Consider the following 23,389-nt stretch of genomic DNA (forward strand, 5'->3'; position numbering starts at 1 on the left):
TCTACCATTGCTTTAAAAGAAAGAAGGAAGGGAGGGGGGAGGAGGAAGAGGAAGAAGAGGAGGAGGAGGAGGAGGAGGAAGAAAAGAAAGGTGAGTGACTTCCTACTGCCTATGCAACAAGTCAAACCCCTTGACATTCATATTCTCTCTCGTGCCCCCCTTCCCCTTTCTCTCCCCACTGGTCCTACTCCCACTATGGGTGGCTGACATTTCTTGTAGTGGGAGGCAAAATAATCAAATGTGCCTTGTGTCTATGGCTGAAACATCTGCTGGAGTGGTGTGGGTTCACAGAGGAGGAGAAAGCCATGCTGACTGGTGTTCTTTTTGTTGTCTTTTAAAGAGGGCTCTAAGAATAGCATAATTGAATCTGGAAAGATCTATGGTAAGGGAAGATGTGCAGTAAGCAGATAAATGTTTAAGTTCAGGCAAAAATTGCCTTAAGAGCTGGGAAAGGTAGCCACACCTATAATTTCAGTGTTCAACGACTAAAGTGGTGGGATTGCCATGGGCAAGGACAGTCTGAGCGACATCATGAGATCCAGGTCAATCTGGGCTATAATGTGAGACCCTGTCTAAAAAAGAAATAGAAATTTATGGGGCTGGAGAGATGGCTCAATGGTTAAGAGCAGTGATTGCTCTTCCAAAGGATCCGGGTTCAATTCTCAGTACTCACATGGCAGCTCACAACTGACTGTAACTCCAAGATTTGACACCCTCATACAGACATCCATGAGGGCAAAACACTAATGCACTTAAAAATAAAAATAAATAAATTGTTTTACAAATTTTTTTAAAAATACAAATTTAGAAAACTTCCATACATGGGATTTATGGGGGAGGGGATTCATTGAGATTACATAAGGCATGAATCTATTACAGAGAAGTAACATGATTTGAGCCTACTATGTTGATTTAGACATGTGGAAGAAAAAAAAAAAAGCATGTAAATAACAGAACCAGGAAAGGAATGTGGTGCTATGCAAGCTAAGTAAGTCTCTAAGAAGACTCAGAAATAATGTCAAATGCTGCTGAAAGGAAGAGATGAATTCTGAGAACTAATGGTTTGGTGCTATGGAAGTGAGCACTAGACACAAGGGTAGTTTCAGTGGTGAGTTGATGATGGGGGTTAGGAGGGCTTCAGAGGAAAGTATGAATAGAGGCAGTGGAGACAGTAAGTCTAGACAGAGGCTATTTATTGGAGAAATAAAGGGGAATGAAAAATCTGGTGGAATTGGAGGGAGATAAAAGGTCAAAGAAAGATTCCTTCAAGATGAAAGAAAACTCAATGTGTTCATATAATAATGGTTATTGTGCAAGCAAGAAAGAAGCCATTAGGCCAAAGAGGAAAAGATAAATTGCACATCTGATGTTCCCTAGAGATTGGCCTTATTTGCTCCACTGGGAAGATGCTGAGTGCCTACTGTATACCAGGGCCTAAACTGGGTACTTGGGATATAATGGGAAAGAAAAAGATTAGGAACTATTTACCCATTGTAGTGGCAGGAAAAGGTGAGTATAGACAGGAGTAGGTGCAAGCAATGCAGTCACATAGTTTGTAAAAAGAAAAAAAAAAGGCTTCTGGTTGCTTTGTTTTTCTAGAGGCTGTACCAGACATGGAGGATGCAGGGTTTGGAGACATGAGAAGATGCAGCATACAACTTGAGAGAGCAGCAGGATGAGCAAGCAGATAAGTAACCATGCCAGGGTTGGGTTAAGGTCACCTATGAGCACTGTGACTAACATGCCCTGGTGCTTTTCTCTAGCCATGTTGAGCCAATTAGGCTGCAATGTAAAACAGGAAGAAACCTGGGTCAAACTGAGGGTGAGGTTTTTGCTGGTAAAGTGACAGAAGTAAAAACATCGGCACAGTTGAAGGAATGCACGAAGATGGATACGATGGTGAGTCGGAAACTAGAGAAAGAGGAATACAGACACAGAAGGAATGAGCTATATTCTCTTGTAATAATGAGAAACAATGATGAGAATAATTTTTTTGTTTGTTTGTTTGTTTGTTTGTTTTTTGTTTTTTTTTTTGAGACAGGGTTTCTCTGTGTATCCTTAGCTGTCCTGGACTCACTTTGTAGGGCAGGCTGGCCTCGAACTCACAGCAATCCACCTGCCTTTGCCTCCCGAGTGCTGGGATTAAAGGGGTGCGCCACTACCACCCAGCCTGAGAATAATTTTTGTAATGAGCATCTAGAAGGATCAAGATGAAAAATACAGATACATCCTCAACAGTTTTCTTTAACTTCGGCAAATCCTATACGTCACACTTTAGAAATAAACCTAGAGCCTCTCACTGCCACCCCTGTCCCTGTCCCCATGTACACGTTTTCCCTGGCTTACTGCAGTAGCCTACTGTCTAATCTCTTGGCATCAATCATCAATTTCCTACAAACACATCATCATAAGCTACATTAGTTAGGAATGCACACCACATTGCTTCCCTGCTCTAGACATCTACGGACTTCTAAGGTTCTTGCTTGCCTGTCTCATGGTCCTCATTGCTTCTCTCCTCTTTGCCCGCTACCCACCTGCCCTTCTCTCTAGCTGTTCCCACAGGAACCATACATACCGTAGTCTCTGGACCTCTGCCCTTACTATCTACTAGAGATGTCTCCCCAGGATATTCAGGGTGAGTGTTCTTATAGTTCATCCCAATCTTTGCTCTAATGACACCTTCACTGAGTGCCTGTTGGATGCCTCCATCCAATATGGCAGTCTTGCTAGTCTAGAAGGATCCTAGCCATTGATTTATTTATCCTCACGATGCTTATCACCACTGGTATCTACTATATTGTGCCAATTGTTCACTACTGTTATTCCTTTCAACGGCAGGGATCTTGTCTCGATCACTTGATGGAACCTCGTGATATGGGTTGATATGGGTCAATGCTTGGTGTATTGAGTTGCCTTATACATATTTGCTATATATGAATGAATGAACTGTCTATTCAAAAAGATCAATTTTATTCCACTTCCAGCCTTCTAAGCAGGAAACTGAAACCCTTGCATGGCCTATGAAATATCTATAGAAACAGAGATGAAACCTAAAATTGCTGTCCCAATGATAAAACAAAAAATAAAAAGTAATAATAATTGAACTCTGATTCTTCACCTCTTCAACACTTACTGGATCTTATTCCTCAATTATCTCTTACTTGATGCAACAGCTCAGGACAGAAGCCTTTTTCTTTCAAATATTACTAAACACCAAACACCTAGGTGTTCAAGGACACCAGACTGGATAGCTAATACTGCAATGAGTGCAAATGAGAGATTAAAAAAAAAAACTTTAGTTATTAATAAAAAATTATTAATGAAAAATTTAGTTGTGTTCAAGGGTCTGTGTGCATGTATGTGAGTGTGCAAATGCGTGTGCATGTGCGTGTGCATGTGTGTGTGTGTGTGTGTGTGTGTGTGTGTGTGTGTGTGTGTGTATGTGAGTACATGCACAGGCCAGAAAACGTGTAGGAGTCACTCCTCTCTTTCCTCCATCCGGGTTCTGGGGATGGCAGGTCATCAAGCTTGGTGACAGGCACCTTCAGTAGATGAACCATCTCATCAGCCCAAAGTGCTTCACAGAATCAAGACATTTATAAAAGCTAACATGACATAGAATGATTTATCCCCGAAAGCAAGGGTGCTGAGGTGAGAAGAAAGAAGGAAAGGAAGCAAAGAAGGGAAGAAGATAGTAAGAAAGCTAAAGGGTGGAATAATGGAAGTAATGGAAGAAAGAAAACCAAACAGGAAATGGCAAAGGATACTAGGTAAGGGGTTAGAAACTGGAACAAATAGGAATAAAGTACAATGCCACACTTGTATGAAGATGCCTGCATGTAACCCACTACTTTATATCCTAGCCTTAAAAAAAATTAGTTTTAAAAAGGTAGAAAGAATAAAAAGCAGTAGGTTAGATATGATGGTAGCATGGCTAATTTTAATCAACCTGACAATCTAGATTGACCTGGGAAAGGATTCTCAATGAGGGATTGTCTAGATTAGGTTAGCTGGTGGGCATGTCTATGAGAGACTGCCTTGATTAGTAGAAGACCCACCCACTGTGGGTGGCACCATTCCCTGGACAGGGGATTGCATAAAAATGGAGAAGTCAAGGTGAACACTAGTATACACATATTCATTCCTTGCTCTCTGCTCTTGGCTTCAAGTTCTTGTCATCCTGACATCCCCACAATGATGGACGTAACCTGGAATAAAACCTTCACCCTTGTGTTTCTTTTGTCAGCATACTTTATCACAGCAAAAAAGAAAAGAAACTAAGACAGAAGGCATGGTTTGTTAGTTGTGACTTAATCTGTATCTAACTAATACTAACACATTTTTAATACATTTTTTTATTAATTTATTCATATTACATCTCAGTTGTTAGCCCATCCCATGTATCCTCCCATTCCTCCCACTTCCCCCCTACTCCCCTCCCCTCCCCTAAGTCTGTGTCTGAGGGGGACCTCCTCCCCCTGAATATGCTCATACGGTATCAAGTCTCTCCTTGGTGACCTATTATCTTTCCTCTGAGTGCCACCAGGCATCTCCATCCAAGGGACATGTTCAAATATGGGGCACCAGAGTTTGTGTGAAAGTTAGATCTCCTTCTCCAACTAACACATTTTTTAATACAAGATAGCTTGACATCTACTTTAGTATGAAACACATTTACTATGATCGCTCTTTTGGGGAAGACCTTGGTCATGACTGGCAAGCATTCTACCTCTAAATTATTTCCTCAAACCAAAAGTGAACTTCTTAACAAACTGCCTTGAGATAAAATTTAGACTGAAAAACCAAAAGAAATGTGCTAATTCTTAGTGTATGTCGAAGAACAAGGAAAGAACATTTCCTTTTAAACATCAGCAATGTTGCATCCCAAGGACTTCAAGCTAAGGAACAAGTATTAACCTTGAATTTATAAAATCACAAAAGTAACAAAACTTTATGTGAGCAAAGAAGTAAGATTTTAAGATGGCTATGTGTTTTCCCGAGAACCCAAATATAGGAAGGCTGTGGTGCAGACACTGTTCATATCTGTGACTCAGAGGGGGCTACAACGGTCTTAGAGAACAGGTCTTTTCCACATATGCCAAGGAGTCTCTGATCCACTTGATTAAAAAAAAAAAAAAGAATGAGGGGGCTAGCAAGATGGCTCAGTGGATATAAGCATTTGCAATGCAAGCCTGATGTGGAACCTACAGTGGTCGGAGTGGAGTCCCTAAAGTTTTCCTCTGTTCTCTCTATGTATACATCTACACACACACACACACACACACACACACACACACACACACACACACACACAGCATCACACACCATCCACCATCATACACAACAATAAATAAACATTACATTTTTTAAAAGGAAAGAAAAAAAATATGTATGCTTGAAGAGTTCTGGCTGTGGTCGTACTCTCCGCTTCCTGGCCCAGGGGTGGAAGCGCAATCACGTCTTGCTACCTTGTCAGGGTGAGTAAGCAGCCAGTGCAAATGTAGAAACCAGGTCTCCAGCCTACTAAACATCTCTCAGAGTTGCCAAGACAGAGCCAAGTTGTTGGCAGGGACCCCCTCACACTTGGGTACTCACAGCTTATACAACCAGGCCACTCTCAGACACCACTTCTGGATTATTCCTAGGCAATACTTCTGGGCCCACCACTGGCTTTTCCTCCTGTGGGGATCAGTGGACCTAGATACACACACATTTCAATGTACACTTCGCTGCTGCTTTCCATTCTCTTTACATCAATCAAGAGAATAAGAGGTTTTGATATTCATGAATAGATCGATTTTGAAATGGCCTGCCTATCCCATTATATGACAGTAAGCAACCATCTTTTGCCTTAGCAAAAAAAGACTTGCCTAATAAGTGGATATATCCTTAAGGAATCAAATACATATATATGTATATGTATGTATACACACACACACACACACAGTGATAAAAATCCAGGTGGGGAAGAAGGCAATGGAAATCTGGCACTCTCTTCTGTATCAAATGTATACTTCAAATACATATATATTGGAAGGATACACTCTCATGTACTTTGTGTGTGCTACAAGAGGTAGCATGAGAAAAAGGAACCCACGGAGTCACTAAGTGAATTGGCCAGTGTAATAAAACTAAGTAAAAGCATTACCTTCATGCCTGGCCTATATCAAAAGACCACTTTGGAAACAGTGGCTTTTACTTTTTTGCTGGGGGTTTGAATATATGTTTTATACTCTGTGACGCATATTGACAAGCTTAGTCTAAAGAGAATGGTTTCAGGGGATTTTCCCAGCAGTAAGACTATTATGAGTTTTAGAGATTATTCAGGGTATGCTCTTGAAGGGAACTACGCTACTGCTTGTTGGACCCAGCCAGCTCCTATCTTGCATCCTGTTATGAGATGTGACCTGTTCTCTGGCACCTTACTCCTGTCATTGCATCCACCATGACCATTGCATCCAGTCAAGACCGTCAAGAGGACTCTCACCAGAGCTGCCTGCCACGTCCGTAATCCCTCAAACTGCATCCTACACAGAACTCTCCTACTTGGGAACAGCCCTCTTTGGCATTCTGTTATTGCTGAGGTGTACCTGACCGGAACAGAGCTCTTTGAGAACTGACTGAGCTCCTTTCATATGAAAACCAAAACATTTTGGAAAGACATCTTTAGCTAACCAATAAATATTCAAAATATACAAGCAGTCACTGTAAATATAGCTTTGTTGCATTTCTTGGATCCTGAACCCACCTCTCTCTCTTTTTTTTTTTTAATACAAACTAGAATAATTTTACATTTGAGGAAAAATGACAGATAGAGCATTGAGAACTTCTGATAGGCTCTTCACCCATCTCCCCATCAGGATGAGATCACACACAGTCAGGGCACTTTTGTCAAAACCAAGAAACGAACTCATGGCAACACTCAACTGGAGTGAAGGGTCTCCTCTGAGTCTGTCAGCTCTCCTCGGCTACAGGGTGCGATACAGGTGTGCATACGGAACTTAGCCTCACCTTCCGATCTGTTTCTGCATCTTCATCTTGATAATCGTCGCATGGGCTGGAGCTGCCTGCAAAGGTGGGTCCCTGAGAATAGTATTGAGAACTTCGGCAGCCATCTCGCCTCAGCTTGTCACATTCTGCAAGAGGAGATGGGCAGCGAGGGGAAGAAGTCATCAGAAGCCAGAATGTCTTGAGATCACTTTATTTAACCTTTCCAGTAATATTTTCCTAAGTAAAATAGGATTTCAAAATAATGATGTAAATGGTTAAGGACTATTAAGGCACCCAAGTATCACATTAGTGCACTTTAAATGGATCTTCAGAGTGCATCACAACTCTATGTGGTAAACACTTGTCAGCAACTCTGTTCTCAGGAAATTGAAGGCTAGCATAATTAAAACACATGTTCAGTCGGCTAGGCAAGGAAGCAGTGAACTCAGAATTTCACCCCAGGGCCTTAGTTACTGTACTATAATTGGTGCCACAGAACTACTAGTCATATTATAAGAGCTTTTTAAAACACAAAACACAAGTAATGGCCAAGCCTTGCTTATTTCTAGGACTTTGCAAAAGTGACTTGAGGGATCACATAATGACTGTGATCTCCCTTACTCTACAGAGAGACCGAGTTGGGGGGCGGGGGAGGGGAAGAAGAAGGGGAGAAAAAGAGGAGACTAGCACAGGACACAGGAAATGAGGCTCACAGCTCTGAAGATGCTAAGCAGGTGCTATATCGCTCAGACTGCATTTTAATTTTGATATCAAATTCACTGTGAAAATTTCATAGGAAGCTGTGCGTAAGCTTGAGATATCTGCCAGTCCACAGTCCAGCAGCCTGGACAGTAACAGGTCCATGTGCCTTGACTGTGTGAAGGCTGGGGCCTCAGACTGTGCCCTCAAAGGGAAGCCACTGCAGGGAGGACTCTCATCATCTGGGCCTGTGGGTGGGAAAGGCACTGATGGCTTCTCAGAGCAGGAGGAGCTGTTCTCTTGCTACCCAAAACCATCAAAGGAGCAATTCCCAGGCAAGAGGAGCTGTTATGTGGTTCCCTTAAAAAACAACTTTCTAATGCAGGGGGGAAAAAAGTCCTTTTCTAAAAGTTTTCTCTTTATAGAGCTTTTTAAAGCCATATACCTAAAAGCAAAGAACCAAGCTACGGCCTCTCCACAGCCCCTGTGTAACAGGACCTATGTCTCTCGCTAGAGGAGGACAGTCACCTCAGTGAGAGATAAAAATATGAGGCTTTTGTTGTTGCTGTTTATGAACAGAGAATAGAAGTCATCATTCTTCTTTACTGTAAATCTGAATTTAAAATAAACAAATAAAAACCATATGTCATGACAAGAGTGAACATCATGAAACAGCTAAGTAACATGACATGAGTCAGTTATGGGAGGGCAACTATTTGGAACACTTTCTGGAAAGCATTCTTCGACTATCTGAAACTTTCAAGAGTCCAATAATTTTTAAAATTACATTTGCTTATGAATTTTTTTTAAATCATGCCCGTGTAAGTGAAAATTCACTCATGCAATCAAGGCCTTTAGGCAGAGAAATATTTCAACAATTCCCCAACAGTTATCAATGTCTCTAAGATAAACACAAATGAACTATATCCTCATCCTACTGAGATAGTGTAACAGGAAACACAAAGAATAGTTTTCAAATGGTATTCTCGGCAGATTTCTGGGAATCTTAAATATTTTATTTGATTTTTAAAAAATACTTACCTTATAGGAAGGCTAAAAGCAGTAAAACTCAATTCAATAGTTTCAAATACCACATTTTAACACAATCCAGAGGGTTTGGTACTTAGTTTCTGCTCACTTTCCTATGGCCCTAGAAATGAGTTGTTCCAACCATCTCTCTAACACTGAGTCTTCTAAGGGCTGGAACAAATCTTACAAGATGAGCCACTATTAACCATTATCACCTACAGCTATTAACCTATGCAATGCAGGCTTTTCAAAAACTTGACAAATAAAGAAAATAAAGATAGAAGCAAAAAAACCTTTAAGCTAAACTCTTGTTCACCGGACCCCTTTCTGGCCACTCTAATTAACTGTGTGGAGAGTCTGAACAGAGGCACACACCTGTAACCCCAGCACTGGGGAGGTGACAGAAAGAACAAAAGTTCAAGGCCAGCTCTGCAATAATCCAGACTATTTTTGCTTTATGTTTATATTTGAAATATAAAATATTTCCTTCGGAAGTGGGGACTCCTGGGCTAGCCCATTTCTAAGGGTGATATTAGTTCTTATTCTCAGGCAAAAAATGGCTAGTAGAATTAAACACGGCTAAAAATGATTAGTACAGTACATGTTAAATCATAAAACCCCTAAAGACTTCCAAACAGCCAGTATTCATTAAAAATCATAGAAGGTTAGCAACTATGAGTTTTGTACTTCCAGTGTGTGGTATCTTTAGCCATCCTGTGTGAAAGATAGTGCACGTTTTCCTATCATAACATTCACATCAGAGAAATGTATACACTGAGGTCTAACAAGCACTAGTGGAACAGATGCAGCCGTGTGCTGAGCCTGAGATTAAAGGAGGTAGTGTAAGTTTAAGAACTGGCAGATAATCTCCCCTCCACACCCCCCCCCCGCCTTTTCTTATCCAATTTCTGAAATGAAGTAAGCTCACAAAATTCCGGTGTCATTTATTCCAACCACGAGGGGATATTTAGGAGGATTTCCTTTATCAGCTTGCAATGTTATCTTGGCTTCTAAGACCATGCATGGCTTTGTTCGTTAAAACTCAATGCACTGTGGCAGAATGAGACATATGTAGACCAAACCACCATGAATAAAAACAAAGACTCTTCAAACACAATAACCAGAGTAACTTAACTACAAGCCAGTGCCTAATTTACAACCAGGTTAAACCAGCAACAGCAAGAGAGACACAAGATCCCAAGTGTAAAAGCAGAACCACGTTTAGCAACACACTCTTGAAATAAAAAGGAAGGCTAAAAGCTGATCTACTGTTCTTGAAGGACTGCTTGGATTAGGATAACTGTTTGTTGAGGCTTCTCTTTTCCCAACTATAAAATTGCCCTTCCCTCTTTTCATGGAGGAAAAGAAGTTCTCTGGCATAAAGAACAAGCACAACCATTTCCAGTAAACCAGATGTTTAGGTGCAGAAAGAGAGAGGAAGTTCATAAACTAGACAGCTGTCTAGCCATCCCATGAATATAACTTGAATTTAACATGAATGACAAAAGAACCTACTACAAAAGAGAGAAACAGCCTGAGCTTGGATCCCTAGCATGACCATAAAAGGCCGGGCACAGAACACACACCTGAAATCCCAGTACTGGGGAGGCACACAGAAGGATCCCCAGTCTAGCCTGTCAGCTCCAGTCTCAAAACACAAGGGGTGGGGAGAGAGAGTGAGGGGAGGGGGCTCAATAGAGCATTTTCTACACAAGAGAGAAGTCCTGCACTTGGATTCCCAGAACACACATGAAGCCATGTATGGCCAGGCATGCTTAACTCCAGGTTCAGTGAGAGATCCTGCCTCAAAGAATTACGTGGATCTTAGTAGAGGAAGACACCTGGCCTCCATATGGATATACACAATGCACGCCACACACACACACACACACACACACACACACACACACACACACACGTTAGAGAGTGACTGAAGATACCTGATGTTATTCTCTGCCTTTACATGTGTGAGCATACACACACATGTGCACATACACATATGCACACATACACACCTCACATACAATTTGAAACATAATCTATTAAAATAGGTTTTCAAGAGCTATTTTCAAAGTTCATTTATCTCTGGCACTCTTACTCAATTTCCTCTTTCTGGTATTACTGCTTATAAACTTCCTCGCACAATCACAATGAACTAGAATACACAGTAGCTACAAATAGTCCCAGATTCTGAGTGCCTTAACACTACAATTTCAAAATCTCAGTGGCAGAAAGCAGCTATACTTTCCTCATACAGCCAAAGCTGGCAGTGGGTCTGGTCCCCGTCCCCACCTAAAGATAAGGCAGACAGAGGCCCACCTCACCTGGTACTTGAAGTGAGAATCTGGCCTTCCTCACACTGACTCTGATGCCCAGAAGTTACAGGCGCTCCATCCACTCCAATGGTGTTAGGTGAACAAGCCAGATAGTGAGACCTAACTTCAAGGAAGACAGGAAATAGAGCCCTGCCTCTGGCAGAGGGAGGAAAATGATCATATTCCAGAAAAATCCAGAAGATTCTACCAAAAGGAAGGATGGCACTGAGTCTAGTTTCCAGATTTTTGTTTCCTCTTCTCTCAGCATATTGTTATTTCCAATCCTTCTAAAAGAGCCTTCTGACAAGCAACTTCCAACTTCAGCAAAAATCCACCTTTTTGTTTCTGTAAAGGGGACTCATTTTTATTAAGAGTATGCATTAGAGCAGTCAAGGAGAATCGGAATCCAGACAGACTTAGCACAGACTTGTGAAATCTAGGTGGCAGCGCACGGATCTATCTCTTAGGACCTCAGATTCCAATCTGCCAAACTGGAACTTCTCTTTCCAAGAAGCTACAGTGGGATTAATTTAACAAATATTTTCCTGCCTTCTATCTGCTCTGGTTCATTACTGAAAGTTGGAAAGAAACTACATAGCTAGATTTTCTTGGCTATAAAATTATTAAGATTCCGGGTTTCTTGTTAGCTGTTGTCTTTCTGTTTTGTTTTTAGCAAATTTACCTACATTCTCACCAAAATAGCACAAAGCTGTGAGTACTTCTTTCCCTAAGAATGCAAAAACACTCCTAATAAGGTTCTCTCATTGTTAATGGCTGGGACCTTTCTAACACACCCTCAGTCCAAAACAGGGCTAAATCATTCAGACTAATTTAACTTCAAGATTTATAAAAGGATTACATGTCTAATTAATTTTATATGACACAAAGCTTCGTGATTAAGAATGGTTTTACAACCGGGTGCAGTGGTGCACACCTGTAATCCCAGTACTGGGAAGGCACAGGAAGGCAGATCTCTTTGAGTTCAAGGATAGCCTGATCTCCAAAGCGACTCTAGCACAGTCAAGGCTACACAGAGAAACCCTGTCTTGCGGTGGAGGTTGGTGGGGGGCGGTGGGGGGGTGAGCTAAGAGGGGAAGAGTGGTTTTACTCTAGAAGAGTTTCAGCCAGGTACTCATTAATATATTGCAATTTATCAGAGCAAAAAGGTTCTCTGGTCTAAAAGTATGATTTATACATTGAACTATGTCCTCTCAAAAAATACAAAGATGTCTTCAGCCTCTGTGCCTAGCTATATCCTTCCTTGGAAGTGAAAGCCTTCCAGGTAGAGCCAGGCTAAGATGAGGTTGCTTAGCGTGGGGTCTAGTGAAACACATGCTGAGCTGACATCCTTATAGGAAGAGATAATAGAGACGGGGGTGGGGGGTGGGGGGTGGGGGAGCTACATGAAGTTCAAGGCTGAGTTTGGAGCCAGCAGGGGCCACCAGAGACTGGAAGGGGCAAAGAACCTTCCCAGAGAGGACTGAGGACGCATGCCTTTGGCATCAGTGTAGTTTGAACTTTCCATCCCTAGCCCTGTGAGATAAAACATGTCTTTTGTCTTAAACCACCCAGGTTTATAATAAATACATCACTGTGACAACCCCGACGTATTAGCATAGGAGAAGCTAGGGAATTCTAAGACAAGGAAGAGATTAACAAAGATCTTCCCAGAAGTCTGTGTTGACAGGTAAGTTCTTGACAGGAACCTTGGTGTTACCAAATGAAAAAACACTTTGACACAAACTGGGCGTAACAGGCACCCACTTGTCTACTCAATAGCTGTGTAACCCTGGGAAAGTAATATCTGCTTATCTGAGGTATTCACCTGCAGGTCCCGAGGAAAGCGATCCTTCTGATAGGAAAGGGTAGATGTGACAACTCACAGAATCCTAACAGTAACTACTACCATGCATTAGTTATACCTACTCTGAGGGGCTTTCTGTGTCACTACTCTAAGATCATTACACATCAAGTCAATTATTCTTCATGACCCTAAGAGACGAGGACTGGAACACTCACATTTTACACATGAAAACTTAGAGACAGAAATATAGCTTGCTGTGCTGCAGGTGGTGGGACCATCATTAGAACCCAAGTGTTCTGGCCTCAGGGCTCATTTTCTCTCTGGGCGTAATAACATACATAACTTCATTGCTTAGGATGGGAGATTACATCATCTTCATCTCTCTCTGGACTTCTGCTAGGGTTTATATTCTCCCATCAAATGCATGCTGTGATCTAAGTGCTACTGTGAAGATAATGGGACTGGGAACATTTAAGAGATGCATGAATGCTCTAGTCATGAGGACTTCACTCACAGACTAATACCACTATCCTGCAAAGAGACTGCAGTAGCAGGAACAGGTATTTCCTCTACCTTCTCTCTGGCTTTGGATCACTTACTATAGCAAGATGTCCCTTGTCAGAGCTTGGGTTTCCTAGACTTCAGAACCAAGAGCAAAGTGCCATCTGCCCCTTTGAGGCTGACCTCAAATCCTCAGTTGCACAAAGCATTCCCTCATGACTCCAACCCCCGCCTGCCTCCACACACCTGACATCCCACCGCCCCTGCGCTATGGTGAAGTTGTCAATATTATAGTGGTAACGCTGTACCTTCATGACTTATTTCTCATGACAGTTGCCTTCTACTCACAAACCACTGTCATCATCTCCATCTTCATTAATATGAAATTTTCACTCCCCTTCTAGGTTTTAGGGTCTTTAAAGGAAGAAGCCATATCTCATGCATTTTTAGGTCCTACTGTGCCTCACATGTGACAATGGCTCAACTTATGCCTCTTTTAAAGAAGAAGAAATAGAAGCTTATGGACGCACAAGAGCAGTTATTGCCAAAGAGGCAAAATCACAGCTGCAGGAAGTCATCAGCTCCCAAGATAGTTTTCTCTCCTCTTAGGTATGATAGTTTCAGGGCATAGCCTCCTGACTCCAAGTAACCTATTAATTCAGCAGAACAGTTCTTACGACCTACCACATGCCAAGCACTGTTTCAAGGAGAGGAAATTTCCACAGAGAACAGAAAAAGATTCTAGTCCACCACAGAGCTTATGTTCTGACATGTGCATAGACAACAAATAAAAATTGTAAATTGTTGTTATCAGGTCCTAAGTAGTAAACAGAAGAGAAGGCAGAGAAGGGAAGAGGAGGTGACGGGGTTGATGATCCACTGCAGGGCAGGCTTCAGGGAAATGTGGCATCTGAGAACGGAAACTGCTTCTACTTCCTTGAGAAAGAACTAGACGTGAAGATGGTTAAGACTAAGAGAAGATCAAACGGACTAAGATGAGGTTTGGCAGGAAAGAAAGGGTAGCCACGTGCAAGGCCTTGTGAGTTACCATCAGAACTCTGCCTTATAACACAAAGCACATGGGTAGCCTTGGGTAGCTCAGAACAGAAACGTAGCATGACCATACATGCCATGACCATCTTATTCCCACGAATTCCAGCCTTAAAACACCGGGGTTCAATTTAGACTATGCAGCTATATGAAGTCTGAATAAACCAGGGTAGAGTTTTAATGAAAAGAAGTCACCAGTGAGACAAGGAACACCTGGCATTTATCATCAATGTCTATAACTCATAAGTAATTTCTTTCTCATATATTTAATCTGTAAACTAAGGTTCCCAGGGGCAGGAGAAAAACATCCATATACTGTTAAGCATTCTATACAGTTGGCTGTGGAGGGGTAGTATATTACCTTGGGCTATCTCTGGTGCGCTAATTAGCCCTATCACCCACCTCTACATGGGACCTAACAGCCTAGTGTCACAATTTAGTAAGTTGTTTTGGAATGTACAAAGAGTTCCCCTAACTTCCACCAATCCAGAGGCTAAGAATGCCAGCAGAAAGTACCAGAGTCTAGAAGAGATTTCCCTAATTTCTATCACTCACCTACCAATGTATGTGGGTGTGTGTATGGAAGCCTTGATTTATAACTTTCTTTGTTCTGTTACTATAAATTTGTTCTGTTACTATAAATTTTTCATGAAGATGGCTCAATGGATAAAGGTGCTCACCTCCCAACAGTACAAGTCTGGCAACTGGAGTTCAATCCTCAGACAGCATTTAAAGGTAACAAAAGAGAACAAATTCCATAAAATTGTACTCTGCCCTCTATATGCATGGTGTAATACACATGTCCCTGTCCCCAAATCAATTAATAATAATTAATTTAATTTTAAAAACCTTCATGAAACTGTTATCACATTGAAACATGCCATTTGTGGCATTTGTGTCCCAGAGCATAGTCACTTGCATTGGCTATAGAATAAACTATACTTTTAGGTGAGAGCTGCGCTTATTTATTTTGAGAAACCCCATGAAAGAAGGTCTGCTATGACAGTAATTAAAACAGCATGGTACTGGCACAGCGACAGGCTGGTTGATCAGTGGAATCGAATCGAAGACCCAGATATGAATCCACACACATATGGTCACTTGATTTTTGACAAAGAAGCCAAATCCATTCAATGGAAAAAAGATAGCATCTTCAACAAATGGTGCTGGTCTAACTGGATGTCTATGTGTAAAAAAATGCGACTGGACCCATATTTGTCACCTTGCACAAAACTTAAATTCAAGTGGATCAAAGACCTCAACGTAAAACCAGAGACACTAAGTCAGATAGAAGAAAAAGTGGGGAAGAGCCTGGAATACATTGGCACAGGAGACAACTTCCTGAACAGAACACCAACAGCCCAGACATTAATGTCAACAATTAATAAATGGGACCTCATGAAGCTGAGAAGCTTCTGTAAGGTAGGAGACACTGTCAAGAGAACAAAGTGACAGCCTACAAATTGGGAAAAGATCTTCACCAACCCTACATCTGACAAAGGTCTAATATCCAAAATATATAAAGAACTCAAGAAATTAAACACCACCAAACCAAATAACCCAATTGAGAAATGGGGCATGGAACTAAACAGAGAATTCTCAACAGAGAAATATCAAATGGCAGAAATGCTCAACCTCCTTAGTCATCAGGGAAATGCAAATCAAAACAACTCTGAGATTCCATCTTACACCCATCAGAATGGCTAAGATCAAAAATTCAAGCGACACCACATGCTGGCGAGGATGTGGAGAGAGAGGAACACTCCTTCATTGCTGGTGGGAATGCAAACTAGTACAGCCACTTTGGAAATTTATCTGGTGCTATCTCAGAAAACTGGGAATAGGGCTTCCGCAAGACCCAGCTATTCCACTCCTTGGAATATACCCAGAAGATGTTCCAGCACACAACAAGAAAATTTGCTCAACCATGTTCATAGCAGTCTTATTCATAATAGCCAGAACATGGAAACAGCCTAAGTGTCCCTCAGTAGAAGAATGGATAAAGAAACTGTGGTACATTTACACTATGGAATACTACTCAGCTATTAAAAACAAGGAATTCCTGAAATTGTGGACAAATGGATTGAACTAGAAATGATCATAATGAGTGAGTTAACCCAGAAACAGAAAGAGTTAAATGGTATATACTCACTTATATCTGCATACTAGCCCAAGGGGCATGTCCCATGAAAGTCTTCACTAACCAGGAAACTGGGACAGAGGGGAGGACATCCTATTGGGACTCTAGGTGAGAGAAGCATGGGAGAATGGCAAAGTTGAAGGATCCAGAGGGTCCTAGAAACCTACAAGAAGAAAATTATGATAGGCAGATTTGGGCCCAGGGGTCCCATTCAAACTATGGCACTAGCCAAGGACAATACAGGCCGTAAACTACAAACCCCTACCCAGATCTAGCCAATAGACAGGACATTCTCCACAGTTGAGTGGAGAGTAGGTTCTGACTTTCACATGTACTCTGGTGCCTCATATTTGACCACGTCCCCTGGAGGGGGAGACCTGGTGGCACTCAGAGGAAGGATAGCAGGCTACCAAGAAGAGACTTGATACCCTATGAGCATATACAGGGGAGGAAGTCTCCCTCAGTCACAGTCATAGGGGAGGGGAGTAAGGGGAAAATGGGAGGGAGAGAGGAATGGGAGGATACAAGGGAGGGGATAACCATTGAGATATAATATAAATAAATTAATAAAATAAAAAATTTTTAAATAAAAAAAAAAGGTCTGCTATGCATTACAATGTTTCTTAGGGTCTGGAGAGATGGCTCCACAGTTAAGAGCAGTGGCTACTCTCCCAAAGACCCATATTTGATTCCTAGAACCCGTATCATAGCTCACCACCATCTGTAATTACAGTTCTACGGAAACAGATGCCCTCTTGAGGACTCCTCAGGCACCAGGTATGCACATGGCACACAAACATACACGCAGAGAAACATCCATAAACATGCACTAAAATAATTTTAAAGTGTTTAAAAAATTTTTTTAATGTTTCTTGAAATTCTTACAATGATTTGGAAATCACTGGGTAAATTTGAGGGTAAGATTTTAACTTCAACAGATAGCTCTAATGCCTATGACTTCAGACTGAAGCTGCAGCTCAGAGTTAGAGCACTAGCTTTATATTCACAGGGTTCAATCTGTAGCCTGAAATAAAAAAATAAATAAAAATTTTAAAAAATTTCCCTTAAACAAGATGCTGGGAAGAAGAGGAAACAGAAGTTGAGTGCATAGTAGGTATAAAATGGGACTGTTTTTCTATTCTCTGAGAAGATAGTATAGTCATATAAGTGGGGGGGGGGGGGAATGCTAAAAGAACACCAAAAGGAAAACAAAAACAAAAACAAAAACGTTTACTGGATTGATAAACCATGTGAGAAAGACAGTTGGATAATCAAAGAAGACTTGGCAATTAAAAAGCCAAAAAGATCCAGTAAGTTTTCTACCTTGTCATTTTCTAGGCCAGTATGAGTGTGTCCTCCGTGGCGAGTTGGGAGACTCTGAGATCAACAGCATGATCCCGGATCTAGCCATGCCGTATTTTAACATCTGAATATAGTTTATCTTGAGTAGTATTAAATCTATCCTCATTCTCTTACTAGAATTCAAGGTCATAAGACTGTGGGTGGACTCCAGCTCCAGCATTAATTTATAAGGAGACAGCCATAACGTGCTGCTCCAGTGAAGGTGCCCTACCAGGGGCCAGCAGCCAGGACATTCATTGTTTTCAGATCGCTGATTTTTAAAGCCAATATTCCTGACCTTTTTTTTTTTTTTTTTTAAACAGAAAGTCCTATGCTGTCATTTCTTCATTAGTGTTTAAAATAGCTGTGTGTGCACTAAAGGAAAGCGTGTAGTTGATCTGCCTCCTAGATCAGGACACCCAAGTGCAACATTTCCAATAGTCCAGGTTGTTTTATTTCCATCCTAGTTGTTTTTCGTTAGATTAAGAATCACAAGGTCTACGGCCAGCGCTAGTACATCTTCATCTCAGTCCAGCAGAATGAGAATACATGGGCTATAGGGATTTAGGTCTAGAATAAAATCAATCCCAGCCTAACACCGCACAAGCTATGACACAGCTAAAAGCATTTAGTTTTGCACTTGTAAGGAAGCACGTAGGAAAAACTGACTGCACTTAAACATTATGCTTTGTAAGTATTCAAAAATGTTTCCTTAATGAAAATCAACCCAAAATACAATTTTTAAATTGACCTCTCACTTCATTAATTTATTGGGTTTGACAAGATTGGAAAAGAGAAAGAAATCTAACTGATTCCACATGCTACTTATGGATAATGAATTTGCCAAAAGTACATTTGGGTTTTCCAAAAATTCTTTAAAGCAGTTAATGTCAATTTATTTAAATTGTTTTCAAGCATCAACAAACTTGAAGATAATTAAGAGCCCATAGATGTGCCAGCAATTTTCAATTGACTCACTCATTTAGTGAATTAAATATAAATCTTGTCCATAGGTATTTTTCTAGATAATATGACAGAAATTTTAAATGCTAAGGATTCAGATAAACATACACTCTTTTGGTTTACTGTTGGACTAATGATCATTCTTTTCCTCACTTTCAACTAGGAGTTGTTACGCAATTATACAAAGATACTTAACTTTGGCATCAACACACATTATTGCATTCCAAGTACTAAAATCAGAGCTATCTTGCAATGCATGCATATTCAATGCAAAGACCAGTTCCTCCCAACCATCACTTCAATGACACTCAGCATCCAAAGCAACATAAAACCACAAAAAAGTCAAAATAAAAAAGTATAGCTTTCTGGGGAAACTTCCAGCCCAAGCCTTTCCAGATGTTCTAAAAGTGGGTGTCTGATCCTGGTGCATACAGAGACAATGTCCCAGCTGTCAGAGAAAGATAGGCTTGATTTTGGGTGAAGAGAGTTGAGCCAGTCTGAGAGAAGGCTACTCTGGCCCAAGTGTCAAGGGAGGAGAAGACTCCTGGCAGGAGTGAAATCTTACATTGTCTAAAGATGGGAGGGGAAAGTTAACCAGAGTTTTGTTTCAGAAGAAAAATGGAGGAAGGCAAGTCAAACAACCATGGGGACTGTGATTCTGCTGTCTCTCTGTCTCTCTCTGTCTGTCTGTCTGTCTCTCTCTCTGTGTGTCTCTCTCTCTGTCTGTCTCTCTCTCTCTTTGCCTCTCTCTGTCTCTCTCTGTCTCTCTCTGTCTCTCTCTCTCTGTCTCTTTCTCTGTCTCTCTCTCTGTCTGTCTCTCTCTGTCTCTCTCTCTCTCTGTCTCTCTCTCTCTCTGTCTCTCTCTCTGTCTCTCTCTCTCTCTCTCTCTCTCTCTCTCTCTCTCTCTCTCTCTCTCTCTCTCTCTCTCTCTCTCTCTCGTGTGTACACTTATGGGTACATGTGCACATGGAGATTGATACTTGATAAGTGTCTTCCTCAATTACTTCCCCACTAAACCAATTTGGCCAGACTGGCTAACCAGCATGGCCCAGGATCCTTCTATCCCTGTCTCCCCAGCATTAGGATTATAGGCACGCACCCAAATCTGACTTTTTAACCTATGCCTGGGGATCAGAACTCAGGTCATCATTTTTGAATGGTAGGCCATCTCCACCACCCTTGGCCCTTTTCTCAGTAAGCCTCAGAATGTTCTTCTACATCTGGGGCCATGTTAACTGAAGGGAAAGCAGTGTAAGTAGGCAGAGACACACGTAAGAGAGACAAAAAGGTCCAGTTTCTCAAGTCACTTCTGCAGGGCGGTAGGTTTTATTCCAAGCTTCAAGGTACTTTAACTAAGTATGTTCACCTGACTTGGACAGTAGTTCTCCAGATTAAGGTGCCTTGGAATCTCCAGGAACGCTAACTAAGGCATTGCCATTCTGCTCCCAGTGTTCAGTCTGGGTCAGAGCACAAGAACGTTCATTTCTTACAAGTCCCCGGGTGATGCTCGTGCTGCTAGCCCATGGGCCATCATAGGAGAGTATGGTTCAGAGGCAGCTAACTGTCTACAAAACTAAAGATGGCTGGTGAGATACCACTTAGGTGAGGACAAGAGTAAAAGAAGTCTTCTCTACTTGTAGAAGGCATCAAACAGGGACCCCCAAAGAGGACAATAGAATTTTTATACTTAAAAGACATCCCACATACTTAAATGTAAGAAATTATTTTAAAGGGGGACCGAGTAGCAAGATTACCCATGCCCAAAATACACACACACACACACACACACACACACACACACACACACACACACACGCGCTCGCGCATGCATAACATTTTTTAAAGTCCAAAAAGGAAAGAGGGTGAGCTTACTTGATTAAGTCTCAGTAGACAGTAATTTAGCAAGACAGGGTGAAGATGAATTTTGCTAACAAGCTACAGATCAGTGTGGGAGGAGGAACATTTTATATGGCATCTACTTTTATTTCCTGTTTTGTTTCATGAAAAGCTTTAGTTCCATTCCTTATAGAGGTATTTTGCTTATAAAGATGACCTTAAAATGTTCGGTAGTCGGGGTTGGGGATTTAGCTCAGTGGTAGAGCGCTTGCCTAGCAAGCGCAAGGCCCTGGGTTCGGTCCTCAGCTCTGGAAAAAAAAAATGTTCGGTAGTCTTAACTTGTATTTGAATATCCTAGTTCAACTCCAAACACAGGGGCAGCTTCCTGCAGGCTATTGCCATCCCTTACTTGAAAACTGCTTCTACACTGAAGTTCCCCTAACTACAGACTTTCAACACAGGGCTAAATTGAGCCATTTAACAACAGTGAGTCAGATTATGTGACTCTTGAGTTCCAATTTCTCCAGTGGCTTTCCATATTCTAAATGGAAATACTACAGACTTCCTAACTAAGCCCTAAGTGAACTCACTGAGTGTAGGTACATGGCAGGTACCCAGAAAGTTCTTTTTTTTTTTTTTTTTTTTTTTGGTTTTTCGAGACAGGGTCTCTCTGTGTAGCCTTGGCTGTCCTGGACTCGCTTTGTAGACCAGGCTGGCCTCGAACTCACATCGATCCACCTGCCTCTGCCTCCCGAGTGCTGGGATTAAAGGCGTGCGCCACCACGTCCGGCTTTAATCCCAGCACTCGGGAGGCAGAGGCAGGCGGATCGATGTGAGTTCAAGGCCAGCCTGGTCTACAAAGTGAGTCCAGGACAGCCAAGGCTACACAGAGAGACCCTGTCTGGAAAAACCCAGCAAGTTCTAAAACAAACGAACAACTCCCTGTATTCACTTGCTCGTGTGCCCTTAAACGAGTAATGAAGGCAGCCACAACAGAGGTGCTAATCCATCACTCATTACACGTTATCCTCGGTCACACTTAGTTTACTCAAGGCATATGGTCTGTCTGTCTAGTTGATAGTCTGTGTGTCATCAGTTTAAGGACACTATACATTTCAAGGGTGGTAAGGGCATAGGTTCGGATAAGGAAAAAAACAGAATTTAATAACCTCTCAGTAAATGGGCCCTTTTGAAGCTTATGGCCAGAGAAGAGTAGAGGAAGAACAGGTGCAATGAGGCAATGGCATTCAGTGCTCAGTCAGGGTATCAACCCAAAGAAACTGAATCTCAGCAGGATCTCAAGAAGACTATTACAGTTTGGAAATGAAATATCTCCAGAGGTTTATATGTTAAAAGACTAGACTCCAGCCAAGGTTCTAGAATGGGGGATCTAGGAAAATGACAGGATCCCGGGGGCTCTGACTTAACCAATAATCCATTGATGGGTTCATAATTGAATGGACTAGTTAAGTGGTAGAAATTGTGAACTATAGGTCCCGGACAGGAGGAAGCAGGTCACTAGAAACGTCCTTTTGAAGGGCAGGGCTTGTTTCCCAGCATCTATCTTTCTCCTTGTTTCTCCCCACTGTGAAGTGGACACCCTGCTCCAAATGCCCGGCACGTCACCAAAATGTTCTGCATTACTACTGGCCTATGGGGGAAAAATAATGAAGTTATCCAGCCAAGAACCGAACCCTCTGAAATGCGGGGCGAAAATAAATCTCCTCTCTCCTAAGTCCTTTCCTTCATGCATTTCGTCACAGTGATGAAAAGCCAGCACGCCAACTACCCAGATGCTAAAATTAAAACGCTAACTGCATCACGGATAATTCCCAGAAGCTTCCTGGCCAGCTAGAATAGACCGATCTCCAGGGAAAACCAAATTCCCATTAAAAAGTACCAGAGTCAAGTTTTGGGGAAGAATAAGGTCGGAGAGGAGATGACGATGACAGAATGTCACCAAATAAAAGGCTTTTTCTGCTAAAAGTATTTCTACCCAATTCCAAGTAATTTCTCATTTCAATTTATACCGTGTGTTCAGCAAAATACAGACTAAGATAGAGAGGTGGAGGTGGCAGAGAGAGAAAATACTGTTTCCTAGTTATCAGTTCCCTAGTCAAATGGAAGAAAATTTGCTGTCTAATATGTTATCCTGTATGCTGGGGCCAATACCACCATCATCAACATTAAGTACCATAGCCAACTTTAGGCATACAAATAATTTTATATACATATATATTGATGTTAAGCACCACAGGCAACTTCAGGCATACAAATAAATTTATATACATATATACTGATGTATGTATGCATATACATATATCCATTTCTAATTTTAAATTCAGATTCTATAGATGAGAAAATACATGGCAGTAAAGGAGCTTTTTAAAGCCATTTTGATTAGAATCTCCCTGTATAGTTAATGAGGCAGCCAAGGGACTTTAGTAAATAAATACCAATACCTAAGACACTGGATTAATCCTTTTAGGCTTTTTTTTTTAAACACGCCATCAAATGTAGTACTATTTGCCATCACAAAAAGCCAATTTTTACAACCTCTTCTCTTCACATCCCAAAATTAATTTAAGAAGGCTTCCAGAATGGGATCTGATTGAAATTAGAGCGAAAGCCTTCTGGGCTGGTGCCCATGAAGAACGTGAGTGTGTGAAAGTTGGGCGTCCTGGCCAAGCATACCCAGAGCAGCCACAGTGGGGGCGATCT

The 23,389-nt window shown here is 41.5% G+C and overlaps 1 protein-coding gene across 6 annotated transcripts in view; it reads right to left on the reverse strand.

Moving 5' to 3' along the window:
* NHSL1 (NHS like 1) overlaps positions 1 to 23,389 on the reverse strand; it is a 234,722-nt gene that overhangs the window by 32,430 nt on the left and 178,903 nt on the right. For all 6 annotated transcript variants that reach the window (XM_084777585.1, XM_084777583.1, XM_084777584.1 and 3 more), the window contains exon 3: positions 7,012 to 7,136. In XM_084777585.1, the coding sequence (XP_084633711.1) occupies positions 7,012 to 7,136 (125 nt within the window). The remainder of the gene's footprint in view (positions 1 to 7,011; positions 7,137 to 23,389) is intronic.

Source organism: Acomys minous, assembly GCF_964271855.1.
Source record: "Acomys minous genome assembly, chromosome: 3".
Classification (NCBI taxonomy): domain Eukaryota; kingdom Metazoa; phylum Chordata; class Mammalia; order Rodentia; family Muridae; genus Acomys; species Acomys minous.